Source organism: Schistocerca americana, chromosome 8 (assembly GCF_021461395.2).
Source record: "Schistocerca americana isolate TAMUIC-IGC-003095 chromosome 8, iqSchAmer2.1, whole genome shotgun sequence".
Classification (NCBI taxonomy): domain Eukaryota; kingdom Metazoa; phylum Arthropoda; class Insecta; order Orthoptera; family Acrididae; genus Schistocerca; species Schistocerca americana.
This window is the reverse complement of record NC_060126.1, coordinates 487,160,870-487,184,628: the sequence shown is the minus strand read 5'-3', so window position 1 is coordinate 487,184,628 and position 23,759 is coordinate 487,160,870. Positions and strand designations below refer to the sequence as shown.

At 39.9% G+C, this 23,759-nt stretch overlaps 2 protein-coding genes across 2 annotated transcripts in view; one reads left to right on the top strand and one right to left on the bottom strand.

The window, feature by feature from the left end:
• The window catches only part of LOC124544586 (biogenesis of lysosome-related organelles complex 1 subunit 2), a 39,655-nt gene extending 30,449 nt beyond the window's left edge, over positions 1-9,206 (bottom strand). The window contains exons 1-3 of the mRNA XM_047123176.1: positions 9,035-9,206; positions 8,828-8,958; positions 8,571-8,682 (exon numbers count right to left, since the gene is read on the bottom strand). Of these exons, the coding sequence (XP_046979132.1) occupies positions 8,571-8,682; positions 8,828-8,958; positions 9,035-9,083 (292 nt within the window). The 5' untranslated portion in view covers positions 9,084-9,206. The remainder of the gene's footprint in view (positions 1-8,570; positions 8,683-8,827; positions 8,959-9,034) is intronic.
• Positions 9,207-9,307: 101 nt separating this feature from the next.
• LOC124625820 lies at positions 9,308-23,346 on the top strand. Its single transcript, XM_047149286.1, has 2 exons — positions 9,308-9,475; positions 22,313-23,346. Exons 1-2 carry the CDS (start codon positions 9,364-9,366, stop codon positions 23,179-23,181), a joined length of 981 nt encoding a protein of 326 aa, XP_047005242.1. The 5' UTR covers positions 9,308-9,363; the 3' UTR covers positions 23,182-23,346.
• Positions 23,347-23,759: the final 413 nt, after the last annotated feature.

The following is a 23,759-nucleotide window of genomic DNA, read 5'->3' as shown; positions in this document are numbered from 1 at the left end:
CATAAACAGCCCTTTTCAATGTATCCCTGGCGTGTTCAATAGGGCTCATGTCTGGAGAACATGTTGGTCACTAGTCAAGCGATGTCATTATTCTGAAGGAAGCCATTCACAAGACGTGCATGATGGGGGTGTGTATTGTCGTCCACGAAGACGAATGCCTCGCCAATATAGTGCCGATATGGTTGCACTGTCGGTCGGAGGATGGCATTCATGTATCTTACAGCCATTATGGGGTGTTCCATGACCACCAGTGGCGTATGTCGGCCCAACGTAATGGCACCCCAAAACAGTAGGGAACTTCCACCTTGTTGCACTCACTGGACATTGTGTCTAAGGCGTTCAGCCTGACCGGGTTACCTCCAAACATGTCTCCGATGATTGTCTGGTCTTGCGACACTCATTGGTGAGGAGAACATGATGCCAATCCTGAATGGTCTATTCAGCATGTTGTTGGGCCCATCTGTACCGTGCTGCATGGTGTCATCGTTGCAAAGATGGACCTCGCCATGGACATCAGGAGTGAAGTTTTGCATATTGCAGCCTATTGCTCACAGTTTAAGTTGTAACTCAATGTTCTGTGGCTGCACAAAAAGCATTATTCAACATGGTGGCATTTCTGTCAGCGTTCCTCTGAGCCATAATCCATAGGTAGCAGTCATCCACTACAGTAGTAGCCCTTGGGCAGCCTGAGCGAGGCATGTAATCGACAGTTCCTGTCTCTCTGTATCTCCATGTCTGAAGAACATCGCTTTGGTTCATTCCAAGATGCCTGGACACTTCCTTTGTTAGGAGCCCTTCTTGGCACAAATTAACAATGCAGATGCAATCAAACCGCGGTATTGACTATCTAGGCATGGTTGAACTACAGACACAAGCCAGTTTTCTCCTTCCTGGTGGAATAACTGGAACTGATTGGCTATCAGACCCTCTCTGTCTAATAGGCACTGCTCGTGCTTGGTTGTTTACATCTTTGGGTGGGCTTGGTAACATCTCTGAACAATCAAAGGGACTGTGTCTGTGATACAATATCCACAGTCAACGTCTATCTTCAGAAGTTCTCGGAACCGGGGTGATGGACAACTTTTTTTGCTGTGTGTAATGAAACTGAACGCAGGAACGCACACGAACACACACGAACACACACACACACACACACACACGAACACACACACACACACACACACACACGAACACACACACACGAACACACACACACACGAACACACACACACACACACACACACACACACACACACACACACACACACACACACGAACACACGCGCGCGCGCGCGCAAGATGAGGATATTTTATGTCTCATCAATGATGGTCATTAAAGATTGTAGCCACGGATGGGTAAGGAAACCAGTCACTCTCATTTCAAAGGAAACATCCTGCATTGATCAAGACTGAATAATAACAGAGCATTATAGTACAAAGTGCAGAGATATACTACAAATTGTAGACCTTGTCATGGTGGGGTGGACACATGCCTCAACTACACAGACAGCGATGTCATGAGTGATACCACATCAGAGGGTTATCTGTGGAGAACTCAGACTAACACAGTCCCTGAAGAGAGACAGCAACCTCTTCAGTGGTTACTGGAGCAACAGTCTGTATTATTAACTCATCTGGCTTTGTAATATTAGCCAGCATGGCCTCATTATGATGGTACTGCCAATGCCTGAAACTAAGGAGAAACTACAGCTATTATATTTCTCCATGAAATGCAGCTCTACCGTATGGCTTAATGATGAGAGCATCCATGAGAGGTAAAATAGTCCCCTATTCAGATCTCCAAGAGGATTTTGTCAGCAGGAGAGAGACGAAAAAAATAAAAATAAAAACTGGCAGGTCAGAGCATGAGATTTTAGATTATTAATCCAGCAAATAAGTGAGAGAGCTTAAAAAGAAAAATGGATAGCTTGAAGTTAGATATAGTGGGACCTAGGCAAGTGCAGTAGCAGGAAGAACAGTACACCTAGTCTTATGAGTACAGGGTTATCATCACAAAGTTAAATAAGGGTAATGCAGAAGTAGTTCTAATAATGAATAATAAAATAAGACTGTGGGTAAGCTGCTCTAACAGCATGCAGTATTAGTTGGAGATGACTTTAATTTCCAGAGCACAGACTGGGATGTCTGTGGATTCACTGCATATGGTATGGACAGTCAGTCTTGTGAAGTACTTTTAAACATGTTTTCCAAAAACTGCCTTAACAACTAGATCGACAGCCCACACGCAGTGTAAATATTGTAGGCCTTGTACCTACAAACAGGACTGACTTTATCGACAGTGTCAGTGTAGAGGCAGGGAATAGTGATCAAGATACCACAGTGACAACAGTTAATTGAGTTAAATAAGTCCACCAGTAAGCTAGGATGTATTTATGCTAGAAAAAGTGGCTAAGCTGTTGTTAGCATCCCACTTAACCAATGAATGGACAGACGTCAAGGAACTGTGGCCAAAATTTGCACCAATTTTTAATGATGCTCTGGTGATGTACATGCCAAGTTACATGATTAAGGATGAAAAAGACCCTCCATGGTTTAATAATCAGATGTGGGAAATGCTGAGCAAACAGAAACTGTCGCACTCTTGATTCAAAGAACTTGCAAATGTTGACAGGTAAACGTTAGCATAAATTTGTGTGTCAATATCAATGTGAATGCATACAACAACTTCCACTGCCACACCTTAGCAAAAGATCTTGCTGAGAACACAAGAAAATTGTGGTTGTATATAAAATCACTAAGCAGGTTGACAGTATCTAACCAGTCACTCATCAATCAGACTGGTGTGGCAACAGAAGACAGCAAAGGGAAAGCTGAAGTTTTAAATTTATCGTTTAACAAATCATTCATCCAGGGGAATCACACAAATATACCATCATTTGCCTGTCACTAAGACTCCCTCTTGGAGGACATAGAAACAGGCGTACCTGGCATAGAGAAGCAACTGAAAAAGTTGAAAACAAGTAAGTCGTCAGGTCCAGATGAAATTCCAATTCAGGTTTACAGAGAGTAGTCTGCGACACTGGCCCCTTAGTTAGCTTGCATTTATCACAACTGTCTTGCCCAGGGCAAAGTCCCAAAAGACTGAAAAAAAAAACACAGTTGACTTCTGTATATAAGACGGATAGAAGAACTGACCCAAAAATTATAGACCAATATCCTTAACATCAGTTTGTACTGGAATTCTAGAACATATTCCGAGTTCAAACACAATAAATTTCCAAGAGACTGAAGAGTTTATGTCAACAAATCGCCATAATTTTAAAAGCACGTTCATGTGAAATACAGCTTGTTCTTTTCTCACACGATATGCTGCAAAATGTGGATCAAAGGAAACAGGCAAATTTCACATTTCTAGATTCCAAAAACTTTTGAGATGGTACCCCCACTACAGACTGTTTAGGAAGGTACAAGCATACACAATAGTTTCCCCACATATGTGAGTGGCTCAAAGTCATAAAACCCATTACATAGTTCTTGATGGTCAGTGTTCATCAGAGACAAGGATATTATCAAGAGTGCCCCAGGGAAGTGTGATAGGGACACATTTTGGCGAGATAGAACTACTATTATTTTCTATATACTTCAGTGATACAGCAGATAGGGTGGTCAGCAATCTGTGGTTATATGCTGATGAAGCTGTGGTGTACGGAAAGGTGTCAAAGATGAGTAACCGTTGGATGAGACAAGGTGCCTTAGAAAAAATTTCTAGTTGGTGTGATGACTGGCAGCTGGCTCAACATATAGAAAAATCTAAGTTAATATGGAGTGGGAAAAGCATACTCACCATGTTCGGATACAGCATTGGCAGTGTCCTGCTTGACACTGTCACATAATTTAAATATCTGGGCATAGTGTTGCAAAGCGATATGAAATGGAACAAGCAGATGAGGATTGTGGCAGGGAAGGCAAACGTCAACTTTGATTTATGGGGAGAATTTTAGGAAAGCGTGCTTCATCGGTAAAGAAGACCCATACAGGATGCTAATGTGACCTATTGTTAAGTACTGCTCAAGTGTTCGGGATCTGCACCATGTCGGATTAAAGTAAGACTTTGAAGTAATTAAGAGTCAGGCAGCTAGATTTGTTGCTGGTAGGTCTGAACAACACACAACTGTTACAGAGATGCTTTAGGAACTTAAATGTGAATCCCTGAAGGGAAGGCGATGTTCTTTTTGAGGAACACTATTGAGAAAATTCAGAGAACCAGAGTTTGAAGCTGTCTGTAGATAACTCCTACTGCTGCCATAATACATTTCATGTAAGGACAACAAAGGTAAGATATGCAAAATTAGGGCTCATTTGGAGGCATATAGCAATTAGTTTTCCTTTGCTCTATCTGCAAGTGGAACAGGAAAGGGAATGACTAGTAGTGGTACAGGATGTCCTCTGCCATGCAACGTATGGTCGCCTACAGAATATATATGTAGACAAACAACAACTTAGGCTGTTTGCAGCTGATGCTGGGGTATATGGTGGGGGACGGGGCGTTGTCCTTGAATGACTATACGAGGATACAAAATGTCTTTGACAGAATTTCTAGTCAGTGTGATGTAGCGGCAGCTTGCTCTGAATGTAGAAAAATGAAAGTTAATGTGGATAAGAAGGAAAAACAATCATATAATGTTCGAATACAGCATTAGCAACGTGTTGCTTAAACACAGTCACACTGATTAAATATCTATGCATAACACTACAAAGTGGTATGAAATGGAATGAGTATGTCACACTGGTGGTCAGGAAGGCAATGCTCGACTTCGTTTTATTGCAAGACTTTTGGGAAAGTGTAGCTCATTTATAGATGAGATGGTCTATAGAATGCTAGTGCAACCCATTCTTGAATTCTGCTCGAGTGTATGTGATCCCACCAGGTATGATTAAAGGAAGATTTCTCTCAGATAGTGGCACGTGAAGTGCCCTCTGCCACACACCGTTTGGTGGCTTACGGAGTATAAATGTAGATATAGATGTAAAGGAAGATATCTAAACAATTCACAAGCATTCTGCTAGATTTGTTACCAGTAGGTTCAATCAGCACGAAAGTATTACGAAAATGCTTTATGAAATCAAATCAGAATCCCTGGACAGAAGTTAACATTCTTTTTGTGAGGCACTATTGTAAAAATTTAAAGAACCAGCATTTGAGGCCAACTGCAGATCTATTCTACTGCCACCAATGTACATTTTGCATAAGGACCACAAAGATAAGACAAGAGCAATTAGGGCTTGTATGGAAATTAGGGCTCGTATGGAAGCATATAGACAGCCATTTTTTCCCTGGTCTACTTGTGACTGAAAGAGGAAAGGAAATGACTCATAGCGATATGTGGTAGCCTCCAATATTCACCTTACAGCGGGTTGCGGAGTATCTATGTAGATGTAGATAGCGGGCACATTATTGTAACCCAGATAGATATGAAACCAAAACCCACAACATTATTACAAGCTTATACACCTACTAGTTCTTCAGATGATGAAGAGATTGAAACAATTTATGATGAGACCCAGGCAGATAGTTAAGAGACAGACAAAAATAGGAGAGAAGGAAAAATAAGCATAGTGGTCAAAATATTTGTCTTCCTCAGGAGAAATCCCGCCTTAATAATGGCCTCAATTCAGCAAGGAAGGGAGTCTACATGTTTCTTCAATTAAGCAGTATCCCGCTGAAGATATGTATTGATGAATGAGCTAAAAATTTGTGTTGATGCTGATTACTATGTTTCACTTGCTGTTTCAAATAATCTCAGATAGTTTCTATGGGGATTGAGACTGGGTGATTTAGCGAGCTAGTCAAGGTATGTTAAAGAGTGCCTGATTTTTTGCCAAACCAGAAGTGTATGTGTACAGCCCTGTGAATACAACTGTTGTCATCTTGGAAGACAGGAATGTCCGCAGCACATTCATCATGAAGATGTGGAAGACAGGGCAGGACTTTGTCAACAATGTTGAAATAAGAACCTTCTAAATGTTGAAATAAGAATCCTTGGGTGTCAATGGAAGCATCCGATTCCACCAGTCTGCTTTCACCCATGACGTAATGGAGTGGTGTGTGACGTCATTGTGGCATGGAGTTTTTGAGTAGGTTGTGTTTGTAGATGTGTTGTACTTGACAGTGGCCTCTGGTGGTGGAAGCGGATGTGCTGAGTTTAACTTGTGGTATTGGATTCATTTGCGTTTTGGTTGTCATCATGCTAATGTGGTTTTGAGTTTAGGTAATTGGTGCGGTAATGCGAGTTGTGGAATTGTTTTCAGTCAGTGATTAAGGTTCTTTTTGTTTATGTGTTTGGCATTTTTGTTAGGTGTGATTAGTTTGGTGTTTGTTGTGCAGAAACAAGTCTAATTTATTTTTATTGTTTTTTCATTAGGTATGGATCTGATGTGAAGTTTCAGTCTTTGTTGGTAAGTAATTTTTGTTTTGGTTTTATTGTATAGTAATTATTATTGTATAGTAATTATTTGTTTTGGGATGGTACAGATTTTCTTTTATTGTTGTATATTTAGCTCGTCCTGCCCTAAACCCCCCATTTTCCGTGATTGTCCCATTGGTTTCATTTTATTTTTGGAGTGAAATGTTACTGTCTCATTTTTGTTTTTGTTCACATTTGTTGGCATTGGTCTGTAGTGACATCATTGTCATCATTTTGTATAAGCTAGAAGTAGCTGTATCTGTCATACTGATGACTTCATGGGTCAAAGCAGACAAGTGGAATTGGATGCTTCTGAAATGCCAAATCCTTGTTCGTGCTCACTGTAACCTGAAAGAGTAGGCCTAAGTCATGTCGTAAAAAACATTCACAGAACCTCACAGAACTGCCTCTAGGCTGAACTATATCCTCCACAAATTGTGGTGTAAGGATCTCATTGGCCTGTCAATGCACTGAACATTTTGCATTATTTAAAAAGGCAAAATTGTAAAGTCAGACAACACTACATGACTACATGCCTCCAATGAGTCAGTGTTTGTCCTATTTCTATGCTGTTTGAAGATGTGCAGCTTTATTTACCATTGTGTGTAATGGCCTTTTGTGAGGTACCCAACTCCAAACGTTCACTGCACGCCGTTCCGTTCTCAATGTCATTCATAAGCAGCTGAGATGGATTCACTGACAGAAGAAATTCATGTTGGGTATCAAACCAGTTGTCACTGATAGAGAGTTTAACACTTGTCTCTGATCCTTGATGGTTATGAACATAATATTATCACTAATCTTACGTTGTGTTATGTGGCTGCAAGGGCTATGCCTTTCCTTTTAGACACTTTGGTGGGTCCAGTTTGATACATCAACACAGGGGATAACTTCAATCATAGTGTGGTCATATGCTTGTCCAAACATGACGGTGCACTTCTGCTGTTCTGTCACGTTGCCATGTCAACCAGTCTTACTGTTTTGATTCCATACAACTGACTGGCTTACACACACAACATTTCATGGCAATGACTTAAGTCAGCAGTGGATGGTTACATAATCATCTAGTATTAGTTCTTCACCAGCTACAGTGCTCCAAAGTGATCAGTGCACTCTTTTTAAGGATGTGACTAACATTTAATGTGATGATTTTAATACAAGAACATAGACTGAGGAAAAGCAAAGAAAGAGGAAGTTGCCTGGTACACATTTACACAGAGCATATTTTAATGGCGGGAAAAGCATTTCTGAAAAAAACAAAAAAACAAAAAAAACACAAAATATAAATTTAAATGTTAAGATGTGCATTTTGAAGGCAGTTGTCTAGACTGTCCAGCCTTGTACGAAAGCGAAACATGGGTGATAAAAAAATTCACACAAGAAGAGAACAGAAGCTTTTAAAATGTTGTGCTACAACAGAATGTTGAACATTAGACGATCATACTGGATAACTTATGAGGCAGAATAGATTTGAACTAAAAAGAAAAGAAATTTATGGCGCAAAATTACTAAAAGAAGGAATTATAACTTAACAATAGTGGAAATCTCTGGATGGAAAGTATGTAAAATAAGGGAAAGGCAACAACTTACCTATAGAGGATTGGTGCACGGTGCTCAGAAAGAAGTAATAGAAGACAATTAGGGGGCCTAACACTAGATTCCAAGCTATTGTTCTTTTCCTTTTAAGCATATATACATTCACACAACACAACCACACAGACACCCAAAGAGGGTGAGGTAAAAATGGTAGATGAACGTCATGGCTCAACTACAGTAAACCGACTGAAACGGATGTGGGTTGCAGTAGTTACGTAGAGGTGAAGAATCTTGTGTAGGATAGACTAGCATGGCGAGCTGCATCATACAAGTCTTCAGACTCAAGATGACGACAGTGCACACTTAACATAATAATCCTCTCACTGTACAACAGCTACACGTTTATCACATACAAGAGAGATAGAGATTATAGCCAAAATATGTAATCAATAAACGATTTAATGTTGAACAAGTGCAACAACGGGTGTCGTACCACTGGTCAAAACCCAAAAATCGCAAAACTGTTATCTGTTGCACAGGAGAAGTTGGCAAATTAGTCTCTGACATCAAGCAATAACAGCTTAATATATTACAGCATTATCTGCTTACGTTTCTCATTCAGTTCCGCCATAGTCTTCGAAACACTTCCAGCAATCTGCTTCATGTCAGCATATTTTGTTATCGTAGCACGATTCATCGCTTCCAGCAAACGATAATCGTCCTAAAAACATAACATAAATCAACCCTCAAGTTAAACGAGTGTATAAGGAATATAATGAACATATCGCACGTAATTTAACACTGCTATAAAGGCGAGTACATCCACGATCGAACATCGTTGTCACATGTATCACAACACTACCTACCAATGTGGCTGTCAGTTCTCCATACAAATAATCTGCCGTTTTCTGGAACATGTTTGTGGCAAGGCGGCTTAAGTTCGGATCGTGTGGGTCGAGGGCTTCAAAGCTACTTGTGCTTGTTGACAAAGTTGGCCCTGAAACACAATATTTATTAGGTAGGCTTACTTACTTATTGTCACATGGCGCAAAAGTTTATTTACTGTATCGTACCTCTTCTGGGTGAGTCTGTAACACCTTCACTATCACCTTCGTCAGTCATATTCAAAATAACGCAGATTTTCTGTTATTTACTTCTGCAACACTACTCGTACTCTCCCGAATATACTTCTACCTTGATGCGATATAAACAAACAATTGCCCAGCTGGAAAGTGACGTCAGGTGACGTAAAGAGGGGCCAACGTGCATTTATTTACCAGAGATCACCGTTTGCTTCGAACACTGCGATGTACAAAAAACATCTCTGCAAACGACTGAGGGATCCTGTCACGTTGTTACAGAAATTTTTGTGGGGTCTAAAAGCCTTCGTTTACCACTCGTAATGGAAGAAAGGATGAGAAGCAGACTTGATAAGCCTGTAACTTTGCATTTTGGTCCCTATTGGGCTTGGGGCACGATGAAACATCGGATACAACGTCTCTACGGTCTAATAAGTAATTACTAATTATTCATTCTCGTGACACTGGAATGTTATGTATATCTGCCACAGTGAACGTTTTATTTTTATTAAGTAGTTGACACGTGCAGAGCTGGTTGTGTGCGTGGATTCAATAGGATTGCAAGGGATTAGCGAAATGTGCGGAGCGGCCATATTATACGCCAAAGGGTGCACAATTACAAAATGTTAAAGTTCACTGTTATTAGAATATTCTGAGATACTACGCTGCGGTTAAACGAATGTTTTGGAAAAACCCAACTTCGTCCCATCTGCGAAAGCCATCTTAGGGGAGTGTAGCTTATAAATGATAATACGTGTTTGGAGAGAGAGAGAGAAAGAAAGAAAATATTGTATGCATGTGACATGATAGTACTGGAAAGCGACCAAAATGGGGAACAACTTGAGAGAAAAATAGATATTTCTGCAAACGTCATGCCAAATACTCCCAGAATAATAGACTGGTTTTCCCTACTCTCTCATGTAGGTGAGGAATGGTCTCCAGTAGATGTAGACGTAGGCGAGGCATAGCAGACTTTCAATAGGAAACCAAGGATTTCAGAAAACGCATCAAAGGGGGGAAACACTTTTTGTTAGGTAGTAGTCATGTAAGAGATGTAGGCCAGTTGTTACAGGAAGAACTAGGAAACAGGTATCAAGTCACAATTTTTTTTCAAGTCAACAGTGAGATTTAGCTAAATGATGGAGAATATAAATTCTTTTTGCAAAGATTTTGGAAAGGAGGACGATGTAATAGTGGGTGGAGGAGGGAACAGTAGGTACAGGAACAATGACTACAGTACTGAGAGTGACCTGATAAAGATAGCTTCAGCTACAAGCCATACAAATGTTGAGGTTGTTCCTTTTCTAGGCTCCTGTTAAACATCTCTGATTCTAGTTAACATGGTTCAGCTTAAGTTGTGACATAGTCATGCAGGAAGCCTGTGACCAATACTTGTTAAAAACATCACACATCGAAAGATATAAAAAGTAATTTTTAACATCAAGAAATGTGTTAATTTTAGTGACCTAATAAAGCAGTGATATAAAATGTATTTATGGGTAACATAGATTTAAATCAACTGCTCATGCCAGGTGCTGACTCAAACAAAGATTTTGTTTGTTTTGATGCTGTTGAGAGGTGGGGTTTTACAAGACATGGGCAGTGTCTCAACAGGAATGGGAAAGGGTTGAGTTGAGTTGACAGCAGATTCATCAAGGGGAAACACTTACACTCATGGGCATATCCCTGTAGCAACTAGTATGAAGGCAGTATCTTTTTCAGGGTAAATATAGAATTCAGGCTATCATTATTAACAGAGGTAAAATCAACTGAAAATTTTGGGCCTAAAATGCATGGAGAAAGGAAGAGTTGCCACTTACATTATGAAGGGATGTAAACACTAAAATACTGATACCCATAGTTTTGCAGTGATCAGCCTTTTGAAGCACGTGCTGCAGTAGAATATTTTCATGGAAGTCAACAATAATAATGACAGTAATAATAATAGTCACAGTAGGGTCTAGTGCAGCAGGGGATACAACCCGTCGGCTTTGGACAATGACGTCACAAGTCGCCAGATAGCAGTTTACCATTTTCGCTTAGTTTCGTTTGTTTACTGATTGCTTAATAAAGTGAATCTGTTTATTCTATCTCGTGAGATTTTTTTTAAAAAAAGCCAAAAAACACTTATCAGCCACTGAAGGGAGCTACAACACTAAGAAGGATCGCTTCTCGATTGGCGACTTGTTACATCAATGTCCAAAGCCGACGGGTTGTATCCCCTGCTACACTAGTCCCTCACAGTATACTGTGCTTCATCTGGTGATTTTGAATTTTTTATGGAACATCTTGATGCTTTAATGAAATTGTTGACTTCCAAGCAGAATGGGGTAATATTAACTAAAAGAGCTTAATTTAAAATACCTATTCTAAAGTTATATTTGAGTCCCTTGCCAATTCATATAGTCTAGTTCCTCCGACATTGTTATAGATGCATCAAACTGCAAACCCATAGTGTAGTTTCTATGGTTAATGACCTCTCACAGTGCTGTGGTCAATTACTGATGTTCATTATTATGGCGCAAATAAGAATAATTGGAAAACTACAATTGGTATAAGCTTCTCATAATACTTGGATACGCACCGCAGCATCAGGCTGCTGACATGCAGCACTTTGAATATTCCCCCAACTGCAACTACGTGGCCCAGCCACCAGAGGCCACCTTCAGTGGGCCACATGACTTACGCATATTGCATGGCATCCACTGTGTTCTTATTTATTGTCAGCAACTGCTTGTATAAGTACCTGGATTGTTTCTTTGTTTGTGTCTGTGTTGTCAACTGTTGTTTACTTTTATGTGGAGGAAGAATAAACTGTGGTTCGTTGTGGCCATTTGTGTCTTACAGTACGAAACAACTGGTAATCAGTGTGGTGTTCACCTCCATGTGCTCAGTCTGTTTGGTTGTTTTGTTTTGTTTCGTTTCTTTTTTTTCCTTTTTTTTCTTTTTTCTCAGTTTTTGATGGAGGCAGTGCTCCAATCTCTCCTCGAGCAGCAGCAGGTTCTTAAATTTGCTATGATGAACTTGTCAGCCACATTGACTATGCAGGCTTCCACGCTGTCAGTGTACCTGCTGCCCATTCCCCCTTACGACGGTGCAGCCACAAACTGGAAGGCTCATGAAAAGTGGCTTCATTAACACTTCCTCGCTTTTGGTGTCACTGACACAAACATATGCAAGGCTTTGTCCTTTCTTGATTTCTTCTCGGATCTACCAGTTGTTGTGCCAGTGACCGCCACTCCGGGAACCTGCGTCATTTTTGTTTGATGAAATGTGTATGTTGTCATCAGTTATCATTGTCATTGCAGTGCATGTAGAGTTCTATCATTGTCATAAAAAATCCCCACCAGGCCTAGCGGGCTTGCGCGGCTGAACTCCATGGCCTCAGTCATATGATTCCTATACTCTTTTTTTTTTTAGGTCTGTGACACCATCATTCAGCTGGCTCTGACAGTGAGGTATGTCAGCATGCACTACAGTGAAAGAATCTTTGGCTGAAGTGTTAAATAATGCTCAGTCTTTCAAGGTATCTCGTGCTGCTGGCAATCAGATTGAAGCTTGATGTGATATTGCTGTGGTGGTTCCTGTTCCTGGTCATCAGGTATCGATCAGTCCTCAGGGGGCAGAAAATGTAGTAGCCATACAAACACAGCACACCGTGCTGGATAGTGATGTGCCAAACAACAGCAGCAACAACCACAAAAATGATACGAGGATGGTTCTGAACGTCCAATAGCTTACACATCGAAAATGCTCAACTTTGCGCAGCAGTGATACTCCAAAGTTAAATGAAAGCTCTTGCTATCATCTATGCCCCCAAAAATTGTGTTCTTCTCTGGGTCTAAGTTCCCTCTCATTACTGACCTCAAGCCCTTGGTTTCATTCTTTAATGCTTCTGCTTCGTTGACCGACAAATCAACACATCGCCTCCAGTGTTGGGCCTTGTTTCTGTCTCACTGCAACTATAAAATACATTTTTGGTCTACCATGCAATATGCAAATACTGATATGCTATCCCAGCTTCTGATGGGGTTGGATCGTACTTTCGATCAGGATGAACTCCTTTGTTTTCACGATTAAGGCACAACGTATGGTGGATGGATTTTTTCCTACGGTCTCCCAGGTCACAGCTGCTGTTGCTGCCGATCCGGTTCTGTGGCAAGTTGTTCACCTCATTCAGCATGGTGTCCCAGTCAGGCCTCCACACGGGGTATCTGATTTCTGGTCCTGTGCGGAGCTATTTTGCTCTCTGTCATTGCCTTTCAGTAATTAGTGGCGGTGTTCTCTCAGCTATGAATAAGCCGTCACCCAGGGTTGTGATCCCAGCACAGCAGTATGTGCTCCAGCTCCTACAACAGGGACGTTGGGGGTCTCACATACCAAGTTATTGACCCATTAGCATTTGTTTTGGTCCAGCTTTGATGGTGACATTGTGCATCTTGCCACAATCTGCTATCCAACAGGCAGTGCCATGGGTGATGATCTCTCTGTAGCCCACACTGCAGCATCCGTGGGAAAGCATCCATGATTTTGTGGGACCCTTCCCTAATTCTTTCTGGTTGTTGGTTGTTGCTTTCTCTAAATTTATTTATATGTTATATGCTGTCTTTCACCGTCAACCACAACTATGATTCATGCCCCCTCAAACTTTTCGTTCTATTGAAGGATTGCCGTATATGCTTGTGATGGATAATCGTCCACAGTTTGTGTCCCAGAACTTCCAAAATTTCTGTGCCCGTCAAGGTGTTTGCTAGTTGACTCCTCCTTTTCGTTCCCAATCTGGGGTGAAACATCTCATCTGCAAATCAAGGGTCCTCCAAGCACGCATTTACACACTTCTTGAATTCATACAGGTTCATATTTGTGGAGGAGCTGAGACCAGCCAAGATGCTCCATAGTCACCAGCCACGCACAATCCTGCATGTGCTTATGTCGCCCCACCAATGACCCTCTTTGCAGTTCCCTTCTGGCTCTGCGGTCTGAACTTGTGGGTTCAGCTACTGACTGACATGGATTCTGGTCATGGTCCACAGATGCTGAGGCTACTGCCTCTGATGATGCACGCCAGTGATGGGGTGGTGACGTGGCACCACAACCAGCTGCATCTCACGCCATGGTGAGGGCCGCAGGTCTGCTGCCACCAACTTCACCTCCTGCCTCTGTGCCTGTCCCAGTCTTGTGGGGCATCCCTGCTGCAAGTGTGGACCCACCCTCCTCACAGATATGGCCGCCTCGTGCCTCTTCTCTAGGGTCCAGCTCCCTGTGCCTGTCCCAGGCCTTCTCACAGTACCGTAAAATGAGGTGAATCCGACAAGGTGGTGTCAATCCAATCATTTACCAGTTTTCCCACATTTGGATAATTGAGCATAGAATTTTAACAATTACATTGCAGCTGACCGTTGTCATGAATTCTTGACTAATCTATCAACAACAATAGCATATTGGAGTGTGTGCTACCAGCAAATCACATTGTCAGTGGGTGTGTGATTCTTGTGCTGCGCCTATGTAGTCAACACAACAGTGTGAAAACTTCTGCTGGCGCCTGTTACTTCTTAAGTGTAACTGGTAAGTTGCAATATTATTGCTTGCGTCTGCCTAGTCACTATGCAGGCCTAATTACAAAATTGCATTTTTGTAGAGTGAATCCGATCATGCGATTATACCGAAAGGCTCTGGGACCAACATGGAAATCTTAACTACAAACCAGAATTTCTTCTAAATGTGGTGAAAGCTGTCAAATCAGGAAAATTAAGCACCCGGAAAGCTTCAGAGCAATACACAGTTCCATATACAACATTAAATGACAAACTCGAGGAAAGGTACAAATACAAAAAAAAAGGCCAACCAGCATTGACCAATAGTGAGGAAAAAAGCCTGGTTAAATGATTATTGTGTTGTGCGAAGTGGTGGTTTCCTTCAAGAAATAATGAGGTTAGGAACATTGTACAGGCATATCTCAATCAAGCTGGGGGAACTGAAAAAGGATTTCATGATAATCGACCTGGACACAAGTGGGTAAAATCTTTTCTGAAAATATTTAATGAACTAACTGTTAGAGTAAGTGGAAAATGTTAAGAGGGCAAAGGCAGCAGTTACCTGAGAAACAGTGATTGATTGTTTTAAAAACCTTGAAGTGACCTTGAGTGGTGTCCCTCCCTCCAAAATTATAAACTGTGATGAGACAAGCTTTTGTGATGATCTTGGATAAGTTAAAGTAATAATGAAGCAAGGCATAAGACAGCAGCTGCAGACAGCTCAGTCCTCCCACCGTGCACAGTTTACAGGGCAAAACACCTCTACGATAATTGGACTGAAGGAGGCATAACTGGTGCAGGTTATAATAGGAATCAAAGTGGTTGGTTTGACCTAACAATGTTTGAATCATGGTTTGTTTAAATTGTCTTTCCTTATGCCTGGCAATTGGAGGGACCTAAAGTGATTATAGGTGACAATTTCTCGAGTAATCTGTCATATAATGTTATTAAACTGTGCCAGGAACAGGACATTAAATTTGTACTTCTACCACCTAATTCCACTCATTTGTGTCAGCCAGTTGATGTGACCTTTTTTAGACGTTTAAAACTTGCTTGGAGAAATGTGCTAAATTATTGGAAAAGGAAGAATAGAGGAGTGGTGCCAAAATCTGAAAAAAACCCTTGAAAATATACCTATCATGTCCAAATCGAAGTAATATCTGGGTTCAGGAAAGCAGGAATTTTTCCTTTCTGTCCCGATGAAGTCATTTCCCAGATTCTAGAAGCAACCGATAACAATGCACATGGCACAAGCTCATCAGAAGTTTCTTGGGCAGCAGCCTTCGAAATGCAGTTGAAACAGGTTTGCTCTCATGAAACAAAAGGAAAGCTGCACCAAACAAAGCATTTAGCATTAACTCCAGGAAAAGGAATTGTTATCAATGACTTCAGTGAAAATTACGGTGACGGGGCTGCAAGCAGGGAGTCCCTATGTAACAGTGATCCAGAACAGCATGAGTCAAATGAAAGTGAAGATATGGGCAAGGAGAAGGATAAAGATTGGCATGAATTTAAAGAAAAGGATTTCACTATAGTAAAATTTCCTATGAAAAAAAGTTTCAGGTTTTTTTTTATTGGTAAAGTTGACAGCATCCCTAATGACATTTCTGAGAAAGAAAGTGCTTGATGGTAATGTTTATTTTGTCTTTCCGGAAATTGATGATGCAACTGAGCCCAAATTATTAAAAAATTTGTTCCAGAATGCAGAAGGTGAAGTAAATTTATTTTTGAAGGGATAGATGATGATGAGATTGAGTAAATACTTTTCACATTGATTATGACACACAATAACTAAAAATTAATATTTGTTTGTCAAATTTCGTAAATGCTAGTGGTTTTATAGCATAAATGTCAAGTTTAATATCCATTTGTTTAGTCTAGAAATTGTAAAATTTTGTTGCAAATACAGTAATATATTTTTTTTAAATCATAATAGCGATCTGTTTCACTCCACTGGAAGTCCGATTCTGTTCCTACATACAAAATACGATGGTGATCAGATTTGCCCCAACTGAGGTGGTGAAACCGATCAACAATTAACTTGAAATAATAACTGCTGTTATAAACTAAAAATAATGTAATACATGAATATTTCACTAAACCACATTTAAATAGGAAGGGGGGGAGGTTAACGAAAATCTCGCGTGAGCGTTTTAAGTCAGAAAATATATATTATTATAAAAGACAATTTTAATGTGTCGACCAATCTGTATGACCTCCCTGAGCTGAACTAAATGCTTTACACATGTGAATGCTGGGATTCCCCGATTTGAAACAAATCGTGCACAGTTATCAGATTTCACTCTGTGACTGTTTGCTGTACTGGGTGAAATCACTGTCTGTCAGGCAATATGTATAAATCCGATGTTATTGTGTTCAACATCGATTTGTATCAGACTTTTACATTGGGTAAGTTAAGTGTCATGCCAAGAAGTTGAAACACATTTGCAAGCAAGAAGTTAATCAGAATGAATTTTTACTCTGAAGCAGAGTGTACGCTGATATGAAACTTCCTGGCAGATTAAAATTGTGTGCTGGACCGAGACTCAAAGTCAGGACCTTTGCTTAGAGCAAGTGCTCTACTAACAGGGCTATCCAAGCACAACTCACAACCCACCCTCACTGCTTTACTCCTATTAGTACCTCATCTGCTACCTTCCAAACTTCGCAGAAGCTCTCCTGCGAAACTTGACTACCACTCATGGAAGAAAGGAATTGTGCAGACATGGCTTAGCTGCAGATTGGGGGATGTTTCCAGGCAAAGGTCCCAAGTTAGAGTCTCACTCCGGCACACAGTTTCAAACTACCAGGAAGTTTCAAGAAGCTAATTGTTTATGGAAGGAAGCTAAGCTGAAGTTCACCAACAAGAATTCTCTTATTCATCATATAAATAAAAAAATTGAAAGCTACATAATGTTACATGAAATGTACTCACAGTTGTGAATATAGACAACCATCAGCTGTATAATGGAATGATGACAATGAAAATTGGTGCTTGACTGGGACTCAAACCTGGCTTTTCCGCTTATTGCAAGCAGTCACCTTAGCATTTGGCTATCCGAGCATGACTCACAGCAGTACCCAAACTTTCATACATTATCAACTATGCATGAATGCATGCATATCGAATGGAACATTGCATAGTAATTCAGAATAACACAGGCACTGCAATATCGCCTTTATCCGCTGGCACCAGGCAAGCGAATTTCAAATAAAATGTCTCACCTGTACGGGAATATACATAATGGATGTATGAGTACAGATTGTACACACATGGTTGATGACATATGGACGTTTCGGTCTGAGTCGTGCTGAGATAGCCAAATGGTAAGATGACTGCTTGTGAAAAGTGGGAAATCCATGTTTTGAGTCCCAGTACGGCACAAATTTCATTAAAATTACCAAATATGCAGCAACCAGTTGCTGCATATTTGGTAATTTTATGGTTTACAGTCACTGCACGACTTGGGAACCACATGGAGTCCACCATTCACAAATTTAATTGCTGTCATTCCACTATGCAGCTGATGGTTGTCCATATCCACAATTGCAAATTCATTTCAGGTATTTCCTGAGGCTGTAGTCACTGCAGTGCCTGTATGAAGGAACATTGCATTGTAATTTGGAATAACACAGGCACTGCAATATCGTACATAATCGTAGGGCTAAAAGAAAGGTACAATGAATGTTGTGTTTCATCAACAAAATAAGTAACATGAGTTCTGTGACATGTCATGTATATAATATACCAGTAGAAGATCAGTTTTTTAGGGATCCATCAAAACAGTTCATATGATTTTTGTGGAGACTTATGGTCCATTTGTGTCTGTCCAGGGTCAGCATGTTTCAAATAGTGCCTTCAATAATTAAAAACACTGTTTAACATACTTTCTAAATAAAACTTGGTTTTAATAAAGTGTTTAAATCAAGTTTAAAACAAAGAAAAAATTCTCTTTTTATTTACTTTTACATGACTCGGGTAACTATCACATGGGGCAAGTGAGGGGCAGGGGGGGGGGGGGGGGTTTAAAGAAAATCTCTCACATAATTAATGGACATCCTCTACTAGCCTTCTTTCATTATTTTTAAACCAAGTATTAGCAGTGATCAATTTGCCCTCTGTGCAAAATTCTACCAGGTGGCTTCCTCTCATTTCTTTCAGCTAGTCCAGGTTCCTTCCATTTTGTACTGTTAAATTCCAGTCCTCCACCATAATTAAAGTTTCATCACCCTTAACTATTTCAATTTTGTTTTCTTTTTCTTTTCTTTTCCTTTTTTTTTCTCATCATGCTTTCTTTCAGTCTCTTCATCATCTGCGGAGCTATTTGGTATATGAACTTTTACTGTTGTGGAGGGTGTTGACTTCACGTCTGTCTTGGTACAATAACGTTTTCACTATTTTGTTCATATAAACCGTAAAGATGACACATTAAGTTGCAGACAGGCACAAATAAAAGGCACTTCCACACTAGCTTTCAGCCCCAGCCTTTTCCTGACACAGGCTGTGGCCAAAACTAAACTGTAAGTGTCTTAATTGTACCCGTCTTTGTATCTTAATGTGTCAGCTTTATGGTAAGTAACAATCTATCTTTTTCCTTATATACTTGACCTGAAATCTTGCTCTTCCTGCCACTTCACTTCACTAATTCACACTATATCTAACTTCCTTTTTTAAATTATGTAGTATATCTACACAATCAAGTGATCTGTATAAAAATGATAGAAGAGCAACTATATACCTGTAGCAGACTGATGGGAGCACCTAGAAGCATGTAACAGAAAACAGTATTCACACTAGCTTTCAAGCTCTTGCTCTTTTTCTAGCAAAAGTACACACATCGATATAAGCTGAATAGGATATTGCTGTCAAAGACTCTTGTAAGGTTACCAGCATATTTCGACAACTACTTTTTTTCCACTGCAGGTGCAGCATCCAAGGGTAGCAAGGCTGTACAGAAGACACTTATTGAGATGGGCGTGGTGACAACTATTAAAGTGTAGATACAGATGGTGGTGCGTGCATTTTATATAAACAGATGTATTTGTGGAGATTGAAATCTAGGAGCTGGCTCATTGAGTTGAGAAGAGCAAATGAAGTGGATTTTTGGAGTAGGTGGGGTTCTGGAGGAAAGAGCAAAGGTTGCCCTATTCATGAGTCAAAATCAAGAAAATTATATTAAGCGATTTAACATTCCGCACTCCAACTAGTAGAATGCCAGTTTTGTTTTTCACGATAACAATGGCCTCCTCAGTACTCCTCGCCCAGAGATCCGAAGGGAGTTATTTTATCTCCACAGTATCTTACCCAGGAGGATGCCATAGTCATTTAACTATACAGTATCTGCATGCCCTTGGAAACATAAGAGCCGTAGTTTCCCATTGCTTTCAGTCATTCACAGTACCAGCATAGGAAGACCATACTGGCTAATGTTACAAGAGCAAAATAGTCAATCATCCATATGGTTGCCTCTACAAATACTGAAAACGGCTGCTTGTCCTTTTCAGGAACCATAGGTTATTTTCGTCTCTCCATTGTGGTTGCACCTTCATTGTGATTATCTGTATTGTTAAGGCATGCAAGCTACCTCACCTCACCTCACCAAGGTCTATGGTTCATGACAGTTAAGGTTTATATACTGCAGAAAGTGTACAGAAAATAATTAATTTCTAATTGTGGACTGGAACTTTCACATTTTGCTATTAAAACTGAACAGATAATGTTCTTGGAAACAAAGTTTTTGTACTTGTAATTAATTTTACTAATTATTACTGGGTACACCAAGGGGAACTGCTTATGCAAGCTGTAGCAGGTGAGAGAGAGCATGACTTACTGTTTATTGCACTACGAATACAATGTTTAGAATATGACTAAAAGGACTGTTGATAAGCAACATCAAAAGTGTTTTCAAATGTTCCTTTACAAAGGAAACTCCTGGAGAATTTCCCCAATTTAAGTCTTGTACTACTGAAAAGATGAGTGAAATTACTGTCAACAGTGTCTGAGAAACAGCTGAAATCATTAAAATTGAATAAAGTTCCATGGTCCGGTGGAATCCCTATCAGATCCCAGACTGAACTGAGTTAGACCTCCTTGTAACTACAATCCATTGTAGATCCTTCGAACAAATAATTGCATCTAGTTTTTGCAAAAAAAGCACAGGTCACAGCTGTCTACAAGAAGGGTAGTAGAAGTGACCCACAAAACTGCAGTCCAGTATCCTTGACACTGATTTGTCATAGAATCTTAGAACATATTCTGAGCTCAAACATAATGAGGTATCTTGAAAAGAATGAACTCCTCAACGCCAATCAGCACTGACTGTGAAAACATCCGAGCATGAGAAACCCAACTCACACTTTTTTTGCATAACATACTGAAAGCTTTGGATCAAGGTGATCAGATAGATGTAGTATTTCTTGATTTCCCAAAAGCATTTGACTCAGTACCACACCTACGCTTATTGTCAAAAATACAGCAATATGCAGTATCAAGTGGAATTTGTGACTGGATTGAGGCCTTTTTGGTAGGTGGAATGCAGCATGTTACCTAGGATGGGGTGTCATTGTCTGATGTAGAAGTAACTTCGGATGTGCCTCAGGGAAGTGTGTTGGAACCCTTGCCACTCATGTTGTATATCACTGATCTCACAGACAGTATTAATAGTAACATCAAGCTTTTTGCAGATGATGCAGCTATCTGCAATGAAGCACTATCTGAAAGAAGCTGCATAAGTATTCAGTCAGACCTTGATAAGATTTCAGAGTGGTGCAAATATTGGCAACTTGCTTTAAATGTTCCAAAATGTAAAATTTGCTAAGTGCACAAAGAAAATAGTATCCTAAGACTATAATATTAATGAGGCACTGTTGGAATCAGCCAACTCATACAAATTCCTGGGTGTATCACTTTGTAGGGATATGAAATGGAATCGTCACTTAGGTTCAGTCTTGGGTAAAGCTGGTGGTGGACTTCAATTTATTGGTAGAATAAGAGGGAAGTGCAATCAGTCTGCAAAGGAGTCACAAACCACTTGTGTGACTGGTTTTAGAATACTGCTCAAGTGTGTGAGACACGTACCAAATAGGACTGACAGGGGATATTGAACGTATCCAGAGAAGGGCAGCACGCATGGTCACAGGTCTGTTTAATCTATAGGATAGTATCACAGATATACTGCATGACTGAACTGGAAGACCCTTGAAGATAAACATAAATTATCTGGAATGTCTGTTAAAAAGGTTTCAAGAACCAGCTTTCTAGGAATGTACTACAATGCCCTATGTATTGCTCACATAGGGATTCTGAGAATTAAGATTAGAATAATTACTGCACACACAAAGGCATTCAGACAATTATTCCTCCCATGGTCCATAATATGAATGGAACGAGAAGAAACCCTAATAACTGGTACAATGTGATGTACCCTCTGCCATGCACCTCATGGTTGTTAGCAGCACATAGATGTAGATGTATACATAGAAGGTGCTTCTGATTGTGATGTCATTATCAATGTTGTTTTGAATTGGAGTGTATTTGTGATCCCCATACTTTAATGGTCCCATATTTTCTGTATCAACAACGAAGATGTGTCAGATATGTTATAGTTGATTAGATAAGGAATCTCACAGAGAATCAATGTCTTGAGCAAATTTATAATAAATTTCTAGGTAGAACATTTCAATTTTTTTTTTTAAATCCTAGAACACCTATTAATAACTGTTCATTTTTCTTATATAGCAAAACTGGAAGAATTAGGATACAATGTGAGGCTTGATCCTTATGATATCTGGGACCAGCTTGAAATCACAGTTAATGAAGTGATAATCTTCAAATGTCGACAGACGTTTTTAAAATATAACTGTGAACATGATGAAGACCCTGTATGCAGGAGAGCAGTTGAAGCTGTGACAGAGATGTATCCAAAAATAATTACTGCTGCACTAGCTGTGGAAAAAGTTGAAGAATTACCACCAGAAAGTCATCCAGCAGTTGCAGTTCTGTGTGATCTCATCAATTCCCTTCCATTACCAGAGACTCCAGTGGAAGAAGTCCTGAGGACACTGTTGGAGTCTCTGCCACTCATTGACACTATTCCAGAATCAATTATTTATTCCCTCCTAAAGACACTTTGGCTCTCTGACAGTGTTCCAGAGGGAATGATTCTTGAACTGGTACGTAAAATTCCGACATATGCTCCAGATGCTGCTTTAAGTGCATTGATGGAATCTGTCATGCAGAGTGCTGCAAAGTATCCTCCACATGCAATTTTACGTGAAATGCTTCGACGGCTGCCAATACCGACAAAATGCAAATGCAGAGAAAAGAAGCAGCCACCACCAAAAGTGCGTGTTACACCAATGGTTTGTACATGTAAATCATTAAGTGAAATAGAAGTAAGTGACATAAGAATTAGTGAAACAGGGATAACTGAAAGAGCAAGAAGTGAAACAGCAATAAGTGAAATGAGAATAAGTGGGACAGGGATAATCGAAATGACAGTAAGTGAAACAAGAGTATCTGAAACAGAAGAAGACAAAACAAAAGTCAATGATGAACCAGAAGCAACAAGGCATGTCAGTTGGGGCGGTGAAGAAGACAGTCCATAAACAAAATTAGCAGGAAAATTGTAGCTAACTTAAGGATTCTACTAAAAAGCTAGATATTTCACTTAAATTGAAAAACTGCAAAATAAAATCTATTACACTATAAACTGAATTTAAGAAGGTTAGTGATTTTTTACAAAGAAAGAAATGGAAAATACAAATGAACAGCTGAAGACTTGCTGTAAAGAAAATTTTTACTTAATGAGTTTGAGCACATATGTTCCTGAAATTAATAAACACTTACCAGAAGAAATTATCTCTGCATAAATTTCTTTTTATTGTAGAATGGGAGAGAGATATTGATGTGTTTAATTTTTTAATGGTGTACTGTGTGTTCAGTTAAGTCTGTATTCCCATTTTTGCACAATATTTCGCCTCAGTTGTCTCTTTCAGGTGCTGTTGTATGTACTTACAATGCGGACTTATTTCGGATTGAACTATTGCTGCTCACAGCCTGTTTTTATCAATGTGACTATGACACAGGAACTGAATTCACAGCTAAAGTTGCTAATGCACAGTAGGATTGCGATAATCATCTACAGATATCACACAATGCAGGAAACAATAAGGTCACTGCTTAC

What these genes read in the sequence shown, in the direction of transcription:
- LOC124625820 (XM_047149286.1), top strand. Translation starts at nt 9,364, where the DNA reads ATGGAAGAAAGGATGAGAAGCAGACTTGATAAGCCTGTAACTTTGCAT. An exon ending in ACGTCTCTACGGTCTAATAA is followed by an intron (nt 9,476 to 22,312) that starts GTAATTACTAAT and finishes TTTCTTATATAG; the next exon opens with CAAAACTGGAAGAATTAGGA.